Source organism: Odocoileus virginianus, chromosome 14 (genome assembly GCF_023699985.2).
Source record: "Odocoileus virginianus isolate 20LAN1187 ecotype Illinois chromosome 14, Ovbor_1.2, whole genome shotgun sequence".
In the NCBI taxonomy this organism is placed as follows: Eukaryota; Metazoa; Chordata; class Mammalia; order Artiodactyla; family Cervidae; genus Odocoileus; species Odocoileus virginianus.
Window position 1 is genome coordinate 28,569,679 of NC_069687.1, and position 11,395 is coordinate 28,581,073.

General features: G+C 35.8%; 1 protein-coding gene across 9 annotated transcripts in view; it reads left to right on the top strand.

Annotated features, from left to right (window-relative positions):
* SUB1 (SUB1 regulator of transcription) overlaps nt 1-10,922 on the top strand; it is an 87,894-nt gene extending 76,972 nt beyond the window's left edge. For 8 of the 9 annotated variants that reach the window (XM_070476553.1, XM_070476552.1, XM_070476554.1 and 5 more), the window contains 3 exons: nt 1,307-1,429; nt 8,912-9,020; nt 10,671-10,922. In XM_070476553.1, the coding sequence (XP_070332654.1) occupies nt 1,307-1,429; nt 8,912-9,020; nt 10,671-10,750 (312 nt within the window). In that variant the 3' untranslated portion in view covers nt 10,751-10,922. The remainder of the gene's footprint in view (nt 1-1,306; nt 1,430-8,911; nt 9,021-10,670) is intronic. The other variant, XM_070476549.1, reaches the window with a different exon arrangement.
* Nucleotides 10,923-11,395: the final 473 nt, after the last annotated feature.

The following is an 11,395-nucleotide window of genomic DNA, read 5'->3' on the forward strand; positions in this document are numbered from 1 at the left end:
GAATGTGCCTGCAATGCAGGAGACCCCTGCATTCCCTGCGTCGGGAATATCCACTTGAGTTGGGAAGATCCATCCACCGGCCAAGGGATAGGCCACCCACTCCATTGTTGTTGGGCTTAGGGAACCAGGGGGTGGCAATCCTCCTGCAATGTGGGAGACCTGGGTTGGATCCCTGGGCTGGGAAGATTCCCTGGAGAAGGGAACAGCTACCCAATCCAGTATTCTGGCCTGGAGAATTCCACTATAGAACTGTATAGTCCGTGGAGGTCCCAAAGAGTTGGCACGACCAAGCCACTTTGACTTCACTTCACTTCAAGGAACATGACTGCCCTCTACTGCTTGGATTGGGAACTCTACCGAATTTCATGGACTTGGCTCTTTTTGAGAATGAGTCTATATAAAAAGCTTTTACAGTAATGCTGCTTTTAAAACATTGTTTTGATTTTGAATACTAGTCTAACACATTGCTGTCCAAAGTGATTTTTTTTGTGATGAGGAAGTTTTGTGATGAGTTGTTGACCTCTGGTCTCCAGTACAAAATAGCTTTCTTAGCTTTCCCTACTCGTAAACTCCCTGAACCAATTTAAGTCCCTTTTGGTTTTCTCATCCTTTTTTATTTTCTTTTTAAAAAGTATTTTATATATTTTGCTGCGCTGGGTCTTAGTTGTGGCACTTGGGATTTTCTGTCTTCCTGTGACGTGCAGGATTTTTTTTCTTTTTTCTTTTAGTTGTGGCATGTGGGATCTAGTTCTCTGACCAGGGATTGAACCCCAGCCCCCTGCACTGGGATCACAGAGTCTTAACCACTAAACCACCAGGGAAGTCCCAAGTCCCTTTTGGAATAGGCAGGCATAAATAATCATAAATTGGTTGTTGTCTTTCTAATTGTATGTTTTTCTTTGTGAAAAATAACTGACTAGTAGACTTGTGGTTTCCAAAAGTTTTAAGTGTATTTAAAAGCAACAGTAGCCCCCCTCAGTCTTTTTTTCTCATAGAGAAATTTTATGTGGGATCCCGACATATAATACAACTGTTGGTCTGGTGAATACCACTCTAATGCCTGAAGTATCTTGGTTTCCCAAGAAACCCAAAAGTTTGAAAACATACTAGATAACAGTGGTATGTTAGTTTCATAGTTCTGTTGTCAGGGGAAACTTAAAACTTGCCTGTGTATATATTTATGATTTTTTATTAATAAATGTAATCTTTTGATCCTCTAAGTCTTAAAAAGTAATATGATCTTTTGAACCTGAGATGTGTTTTGTTCTTATGCAAATTTTAACCATATTCTTGTTTTTCTTTCAAGCTAAAGAGGAAAAAGCAAGTTGCTCCAGAAAAACCTGTAAAGAAGCAAAAAACTGGTGAGACCTCCAGAGCACTGTCATCCTCCAAGCAGAGCAGCAGCAGCAGAGATGATAACATGTTTCAGGTAAAACTGGTATTTCCTTAATCTAGAAGTGTTACCCGGCTTGATCTGAAGAATATGAAAAGTACCTCATCTGTTAATGCTTACTAATCTTTTCTGTATATTATCCTCTTGACTAAGGATAGTCCTTGAAATATAAGAAGTTGGTAGAAATGAAGGCAATTTATATGATGCTAGATTTTGTTAAGATCTAGAGTTCTGTGATTTTGCTGTATTTAAAACAAAGGGAGTTTAGCGGAATCAAAGAAAGATTGAGAACTGCACATTTATGGAGCAGATTGGAGGAGGTAGGTCTAGCATTGGGCTGTGAAGTGTGGGTAGGATATTACTAGAGGGGAGACTGCAATATGACCTGCCTAATTTTGGCTTGATAACAGAAAAGGTAAAAGAAAATGAGCCTTCTGTTTATATATTGGGTGGGGTGGGGTGGGGGGGTAGAAATAAGGTTGAGTAGTGAGGGAAGTGCCTTAGAGGGCTTTGATGAAATTACTGATACAACTTTTTCCCTTGGGTTTCTTATCTTGTTTTAGGGAGACTTGTTATTGGCATCATGGTTCAAGAAGGATTTATGGGAGAGGCAGTGGGGATAAATTGATGTGAGGTGATAAGGGCTTAGATGGTTTTCCCAGAAGATGGAATAGTGATTAAGAGAGCTAGTGAGGAAGAGTGGACTGGAGGAATGAAACAATCAGTGAAGACTGGTTTCAAATTTGAGACAATAGAGATGGTTTCACTGATAAACGGCAAAGGTGGTTAAGTTTGGCATTTGAGACCTGATTATAAGTGTGGTAAAGTGTCTTTGCTTTAGCACCTGGAGGGTTTAGTTGGGAAATGTTCATGTGGGAACATATGGTACAATTGACTGAAGGCTTCTGCTGAAGTAAGCATAAACCAGAGGGGGGAGAGAGGTGATTGAGTACATGTCTTGTGATAACTTAGGGTGGAAGGAAAAAGAGGACATAGGTAAGAGAAGGTGAAGGAAAGTAAGAGTGTGCTAATGGGAGCAAGAAAAAAGTAAGTGCTTGTGGGAACATAAAAAAGATAAGGAGACATTAGTATTAGTTGAAGCCAGAAGGTTGGACAAGATGAGACTGCAAACATTTTTTTATTAGAAAGTGAGGCATGGGGAATACATGTAAATCCATGGCTGATTCATGTCAATGTATGGCAAAACCCACTAAAATATTGTAAAGTAATTAGCCTCCCAACTAATAAAAATAAATGGGAAAAAAAAATTTTTAAAAAATATAGAAGTAAAATTTTACCCAAGTAGCCCCAGTATATATTATTTACCATCTGTTTCTCTGTCTTAGAATATACCAGGATAAATCATTTTATTGCTGTAAAAAAAAAAAAAAAAAGTGAGGCTTGTGTGTGTGTGCACTCTTTTGAAAAGTTAGTGATGTCCTTGAAAGACAGAGTACCAGGATTAAGGTGAGAATGGGAAACTAGAAATTGGCTATTTTTATTCAGTTTTGCCTTGTTATATGTCTGGATTAAGAAATAAGACACATGATAACTGTACTTAACACTGTATTGAACATTTGAACTGTACTAAGTGGATTTTCAGATGTACCAGTCATGCAAAAAATGGTAATGTGTTAGCTTGATTATACTAGTAGTTTTTTCACTCTGAGTGTGTGAATATTGAATCAAGTTGTTCATTTTAAATACATACATTTTAAAATTAAAAATTATGTAAAAAAATGACAAAGTGCAGATGATTTACTTATGGGCTTTAGTCTTCTGACTTTTGTATATTTTAGAGGTATTAGGAGTAGACTAATTTGATAGAGAACATAAATCGCTGTTTGTAAGGAAGAATTATGAAAGGGCCCTCCTTTATTTGAGTAGATAATGTGATTAAAACTATGATAAGGGCTGAGAAGTTAAAGTGCAGATGATTATGAGTGAGAATGCTCTGAGAATCTTTCCTGAAGGAAGTGACATTTGAAGCTTATGACATAAAGGAGCAGCCAGCTGTACCAAGTGTGGGGGAGAGGAAAGCATTTTGAAGTAGAGGGCATTGTGCAGATGCCTTGAAGTGGGACGGAGCTTAGATTGTGCAGGAAGGTTGGCTGAGAGTGTAGGTAGGTCAAGTTGGTAAGGAAGTTGAAGGGTCAGCTCTTGCAGGACTTTCCTATTGGGAGGCCATTTTTAGGAGCTGAACTTTCTAAGTGCACTGGAAGGCTATTTTAAGGGGCAGAATGAAATGTAAAATCTGCAAGAGAGGATCCCTTCCTTTCATAGCCTTTCCTCCTGTGTAGAATGAAGGACTACTTTGGAATATTTCAACTTAATGTTTATACTAAAGATACAGACTTCTTTCAAGTATTCACTTGGCAACTGTCTTGGGCTTTTCTCTGATCAGTTCTGTTTGCTATATGCCTACTTGTACTTGGATAATAATAGAGCCTCTGTAGCCTCTTAGTGGATTTTATCTTTTCTACCTTACCCTTGTTTGTACAGATAAACCAGGACCGATGTTTAGAGATTTTATTCTATTAGAGCAGGCTGGGGAAACTAGTTCTTTTATTATGGGGAGGTTATTATCTCACCAAAAAAAAGTGAGTTCAGTTCTTAAACCTTCATTTGAAAGGATCCCAAGCCTGAAAGTCTATTTATAGACTCCTCATTCTTTTGAAAGTGCCTCTGGGAGGAACATAGGCCTTATTTTCAGAGTGACTTTTCAAGATGTAGTCTGTGAAAGTAGTCTGTGTAGGCAATCTAAGAGAATTGTTACTGTTCAGTTGCTAGGTCGAGTCCGATTCTTTGGGACCCCATGGAATGCAGCACACCAGGTTTCCCTGTCCTGTCATCTCCTGGAGCTTGTTCAGACTCATGTCCATTGAGTTGATGATGCCATCTAACCATCTCATCCTCTGTAGTCCCGTTCTCCTCCTGCCCTCAATCTTTCCCAGCATCAGGGTCTTTTCCAGTGAGTCGACTCTTTGCATCAGGTGGCACAGTATTTGGAGCTTCAGCATCAGTCCTTCCAGTGAATATTCAGGGTTGATTTCCTTTAGGATGGACTGATTGAAGAGCTAATACAGCATTTAATTTCATTGCCATTAGAGCTTTTTCCTTGAAATGGTGTTTTGGCTGTAGAAAAATATTTTGGTGGTAATACTGACTTTTAATTTGAATCCAAAGCACATTAGAGTGAGTACATTGGTTATATAAAATGAGGACTTTATTAGTAATAATGGTTTGATAATTTATTAGAACGGTGCAGGATGGGGTTTTTAAAAGGAAAATCAGTTGCTTTCATTGTATTTTGTAAATTTGTAATAAGTTTTATTTAATATTAAAAATAGTACTGTATGTTTTCTGTGTTTTTCATTTACCAAGAAAATGCCTAAAAGATAGCTTCCACTTCCAGAGTGAAACTTTCTTAGAGATTGCTAGAATCTTTGAGGATCTGGGTTATCAGGTACACTTTACCAAAGACAAATCTAAAATCTGCATTAAAATTGTTTGGAATAGCCATAAGACAAGATTTTAAAAAAAAAGACTAAATACTCATTTTTTGAGACTAGGTCACTAATTAGAAGTAGGTCACTAATAGAATGGGTCTACTAATTAGAAAACTAACTAGTAGAATTAGTTTTCTCTGTGTATAGTGTGAGGTAGTTGTTGAGACTCATTTTTCACCCCTGTGCAGATAATCTAGTTGTTCTAGTACCGTTTGTTGAAAAGACTGTTCTTTTCCTGTTGACTCACCTTGGATATTTATAAAGAAAATCAGTAAATATATAAAATATCTATTTCTAAAGTCTGTTGTATGCCATTGATCTGTATATCTGTCTTTATTTCAGTACCACACTCTCTTAATTACTGTACTTTTATGGTGAGTTTTGCAGTCAGGTAGTGTAAGTCCTTTAACGTTGTTCTTGTTTTTCACCTTCAGAATTATTTTTGCTATTCTATGTATTTTGTATTTACATACACATTTTATAATCAGTTTGTCAGTTTTTATCAAAAAGTCTACTGGGATTTTGATTGGGATTGGGAAAGCTGAAGAACAGTTTGGAAAAAATTTGCAACTTGATCATATTGGTATCTTTTTCTATTAATTTAGATCTTTTTGAATTTCTGTTTTGTAATTTTTCTGGTATATCTTCTGTCAAGTTTATTCCAAAGCATTTTGTGTGTTTTGATTCTAAATCAAATGTATTGTTTCCTAACATCATTTTCTAGTCATTCGTTGCTAAAAATATATATAATATTCCATAATATATGTAAATTACAACATTCTATATTTTATAAATGTTAAAAAGTATTTTTTAACGATGTGTTAGAATTTTCTCTGTTGATGATTTTGTCTGCTTTTATGTCATCCTTTTCTTTTTCTTGCTTTATTGCTATTATTTCCAGAACAGTATTGAGAAGAAGTGGTGAGAGCAGACACCTTGTTTTATTCCTGATGTTAGGGGAAGGCGTTCTCTCTTTTCCCTCTAATGTGTATCACTTAAGCTCTGGAATGAATCTGTGTACTGTGGATTTGCTGCTTTGGACTGGGGGAGTGAAAAGTTATGGAATAAACACAGTGCAGTCTTCTGTAGGGTCCATCTTTATTTGGAGATTTGTGTTAAAGTGGATGCTGTATGTATTAAGGGAGAGCATACAAAATGCACAGTAAGTTTTAGATTCTGGTGGAGCAGCGTCATTGAGTGTCATCAGGCTTTCTCTTCCTTTTTACCCCCACAGTTCTTTGGTGCCGGTGTTCTCTGAAGCTTTTTGCCAAATTTTATTATCAATTTATTGATCTATACTTTTTCCCTACTTTAAATAATTTATGTATTAAAATCACAAGTTATTTGAAAAATGTTTAGAGACTTCAAATTGTAAAAGCGCAAAGGTTTAAATCTGTGATGGTCAGCCATGTTTGGGAGGAAGAAAATGCCTCTTTAAGTTCACATTTGGCAAGCAAAAACAATTATGCACGTCATTGAAATTGTGGATGAGGAAGCTTGTGAGACGTTGCTAGGGATCGAGGTAGAAGTTCACATAGCTAGCCAACAGTGTGTAGTGTTAACTGTATTGTACCATGCTGTTTACATAAAATAACTGAGTATTATTATTAATTTAAGACTGGTAAAATGCCATTCATATACTTACATTGTCTCTTTAAAAATAGATTGCTTTTGGTCTTAATCTTTAACTTTCTTTCCTAATGAGATTTTAAAGTTGTAACTGTTTTCCACATCAGATTTCTCAGGAATATAAGGAAGATTTGCAGAAAAGGTGGTGTTATCCTCCTTTGTTTTTCTTTCTCTTTTTGGTTCTTATTCCAAAGACCTATATAAAGGCTTCAGAATTCTCTTACTGGCTTTTCAAGTCCTTTTCAGTATGAGCTCCATCTATTTAGCCTGTCCTCGAATCTCATCAGTATTGTATCTTTCTCCTTTCTTTTGTCTATTGTCTCATCACTTTTTCCTTAATTTATGGCTTGTAGTTTTTCACTATAAGATTCTACCACTTGCAGTATCTTCCACTGCTCAAGCCCACACTGAATGCAGAGTTGACTTGCCTAATCAGTATTAATTTTGGAGGTTTTTAGTGTATTTTAATTTTATCTATTCATCTGTCACATGGGCTTACCACAAAACCAGAATGAAATGATGTTCACTTCAGTGCTGTAGGTGCCTAAGATAACTTGACTTATTAATTCATTTAAGTCAGTATTATAAATCACTATTGGGGAGTTTCACTGTGATAATTATTTTGGTCTTATTTAATTCATCCATTAAAACAGTTTGCTGCAAACCCAATATGACAGGCACTAGGGATATGAAGAGGACTGTAAAAAAATAAGCCGTTAATACTGACAGTAGGATCACTGGTAACTTTAGAAAGGGAAGACAGAACGTGTTTGGAAATGGTAGATATGAAACCAATGGAAAGGGAAAGAATGTACAATACAGTGCAGATGTGAACTGCCTGGGTCCAGTTGTACATGGACAGTTTTCAATACCAAATACTTTGGTTTGTGTTTGGTTTAATCTTCAGATGTGGAGGGCCTGGCTATAATTTATGCTTGGATTACACCCCTGAGTTGTTCCAAGGGTCAACTGTATATGCAAGAAATGGAATACAAAAGGTATAGAACTTATGAATTCATGATGATGTGGGTCAGAGATTTAAGGCATTTAACCATACTTAATGGGCTGTATTTTCTCCATAAAGCATGAGACATACCCCGAAAGTAGGGGTCACACCAACAGGACAATAAACTTATTTGAGAATGAAAAACTAAAGCAAAATGAATAAGATCTGAGATAAGAAAAAGCAGCTTCAGAGGTCATAGGCAGGCTGAAAGCCAGAAGTGTGTACTTGTGTTAGCACAGTCCCGATAAAAGGGATTAATAATGAAGGGACCCAGCTTTGTAAGGAAAGGAACTTTTTGATGTGTCTTAGGCACAAAATCATACCTAGTATTTTATTTAAGTTACTTAATCTTACTAAGTAAGATTGAAGAGTAGGTTTAAAATGAGTAAGAGGTAGGTAGAGATAGTAGAGGTTTTGATTAGAAAGTAATTTCTTAGCGTAAGTGCTAGACAGTACATTACAGCAGCATAAGATGTTGGAAAGTGCTTGCAGACACTGTTGAGTAAAACCTTTTCCTTCCCTGTGCCATCTGTAGTTAAGCATCAGTAGAAGATTTTTGAAAAATAGTTTTCTATGAAAAGTTCTAAGTTCTCAGTTTAAGACTGTAAGTGGAGTGTATTAAAGGTGTCATTTGAAATGAATGTCTAAAAGAAAAAGCTCTCTTTTGTTCCTATTGACTAGAACTTTGGATTCTTATATTCAGAATGGTTGCTAAACCAGTGTAGCTGGCCGAGTCTGTGGATGCCTACGGTTGTAGTTTGTACTAGATTTTGCTTTCTCATGATTTTTATTGTAAAAAAAATACTTAACATAAAACTTAACCATCTTCCCCATTTTTGAGCATATAGTAATGTTAAATATTTTCACATTTGTTGTGAAACAGATTTCCAGAGCTTTTTCATCTTGTAAAACTATTATATAACAACTCCCCCTTTCTCCTTTTCCATAGCCCCCTGGTAACCACCATTCTGCTTTCTATATGACCTGACTACTCCAGGTAGCTCATATGAAGTGGAATCATCCAGTATGAAGCTTTTTGTGAAGGGCTTATTTATTTCACTTAGCGTAAGATCTCAAGGTTCATGCATGTTGTACTGTGGGACAGTATTTCCTTCTCTTTTAAAACCAAGTAATACTTCATTAATGTATGTCCCACATTTAACTCAAAAATGATTGGAAATGTGAGATGTACTTTGTTTCGTTTTCTTAGAAAGATTTCTTTTTTAACAATGAAAGCTCCCTTGATGTAGTGTTGCTATCGAGAACTGCAGTTATTTTTGTGATTAGAAGTAGAGTGAGTGTGCAGCGAGTGAGAATATAAACATGGATATCTTTGTTGGGCAGCTATTTTATGTTTTTTCTTTTCTTTTGTAGATTGGGAAAATGAGGTATGTTAGTGTTCGGGACTTTAAAGGGAAAGTCTTAATTGATATTAGAGAATATTGGATGGATCCAGAAGGTGAAATGAAACCAGGAAGAAAAGGTAAGGTTTAATTTCCTAAATTTGGTCCTAATATTGGGATTATGTAAGCTTGAAATTGTTTGGACTTTATTTGAAATTTAAATAATGTTGGCAGTAAATAGGTCCTGAAAGATTCTCAAGTTGCTTCTCTTCATCTTCTGTAGCCTTTTTGGACATGACAGTTAACTTATTTTATGAGATGTCCTAAGTACAGCTGTTGAAATACCTCCTCCTCCCCCAGTAATACCTCTGTATCACTCCAGTTGGCTGCCACTTTATTGTTAATTTGAATGTATCTTTAAGAAGATTACCTCAATTCCAAACTAGAGTGGGGGCACTGGGAAAGTGTAACATCAGGAATGGAAAATCCTGATTTACAGTGTTGACTTTTGATTCATCTCCAAAGAATATTCTTTAGGGTGATATCCTTTAACCACTTTGTCTTCCATTTGTGCCTCATCCAGTCCCACGCATGACATCATCACAAAAATACACTTTCTTTCACGAGATAGCAAGAGAACATTTGTGTACCAATAGAAATCTTTGTATTTGATTAGTTAGCTGCTTTAGGTTGATCCTTAGCTAATGAAAAGTGCCTCCTTATTTTTTTCTATTTTACCTGCATGCCATTTTGAAAAGCACCATGTTTGCCTCATTTAATTTTGACTTTATTAAGCTTAAAACCTTTATATGTTTTCACACTCTTCTTCTTCAGGTCACTTTTGGATTGATCATTCAAGTTGTCCCAATGTAGCCAATGGCACATTTCTTGTTACTATAAACATTTACTAAAGTGATTGATTAATCCTTCCTCAGTGTTGTCCCAATACATTCTCCTCCCTCTTCTCAATTCCATGGCCTCATAACAGTTTTCTGAGAAATTTATTAATTCTTCCACTTCTGGTTTCTCTCTCCATATGTGTCAAGGATTAGAACACTAGAAGTTTAAAGTACAAAGTACTTTCTGTTCATACTTTTTCATCTTAAACAGGAACAACATGTCATTAGCTAATTTTTAAATGTTTGTCAGGTGATATGCTAAGATTTTATTCACATTGGCTAATTTTTCACAACAGCCATTTGTGTTATAAGCACCTTTTTACAGGTGAGGAAACTGAGGTTTAATGGAGTTAGTGACAGTGAGGCTGGTATTTGAACCTTGGCAGCATGACTCCAGAGTGCACTCTTAACCAGTATGCATGGTCTAAGAAGTTCTGTTCGGGCCATGTCTCAGGGATTTTTCCAGAGTGAAATGAGTGCTTCTGGAAGAAAGCACAAAGTCATTCATGCTTAATTCCTGTGGAAATTTTGAGCAAATGTTGGAAACAGCTGATTGTAGAAATGGGGTGTCACAAACCAAATCTAAGCTTGGCCACTTAGCCTGCTAGTTTGTAAGCATTTGTGAGCTAAATCTTCAAATCATTATTTGTTCTCACTGGGTATAATAGGCATTATGCAGGATGTGGTGTTGAAAGTAAAACTGGATAGAAGGATGACCTACAAAGGTAATTGCGATGAATATGACTAATAAATGTAAGAGATTTGATTCTTAGTGTACAATTGCCATTTGAAATGGCAATTTTGATAAAACAGTATTTTAGTTGGAAGTAGAAAATCCTCAAGAGAGCTTAAGTAGATTTTTCAACTTTTGATTTTTAAACATTTTTTTAGGTATATCTTTAAATCCTGAACAATGGAGCCAGCTGAAGGAACAGATTTCTGACATTGATGATGCAGTAAGAAAACTGTAAAATCAGAGCCATATAAAACCTGTACTGTTCTAGTTGTTTTAATCTGTCTTTTTACATTGGCTTTTGTTTTCTAAACATTGTTTTCCAAGCTGTTGTATATTTGGATTGCAGAACAATTTGTAAGATGAATACTTTTTTTTAAATGTGCATTATTAAAAATGTTCTGAGTGAAGCTAATTGTCAGTTTTATTAAGGAGGATTGCTTTTGTGTCCACCACCTAGTGTAAAATAAAATCAAGTAATACAATCTTAACTGTTGTGGCCTTCTTTGATCAGAAGAGTTGATACTGTTTAAGGCCAAAAATAACAGTTTATCTACCTTTTAGTTTCAGCTCAGCCTTTCCATTCAAAAGGGTTTGCTTTGCATTGAATTTATAAACTTCTGATTTGTGAAATTCATAGTTGATCTGTTCTAATCAAATGTCTGGACTTGTTTGATTTTTTTTTCCCCGATCTCAGTGATATTTCACTTCCCCCCTTTTTCTTCCCTCTGTTTCCTTCTAAGAACTATCTTGTCATGTTCAATTTTCATTTTGCCTTTGCTCTTTCTCTCGAATATGTTGTGCTAATTTGGAAAGTCTGAAACTGTCAAAATGTTAGTTATCTCAATAAGGTACTTGTAAGTAAAATATATGAGAACTACAA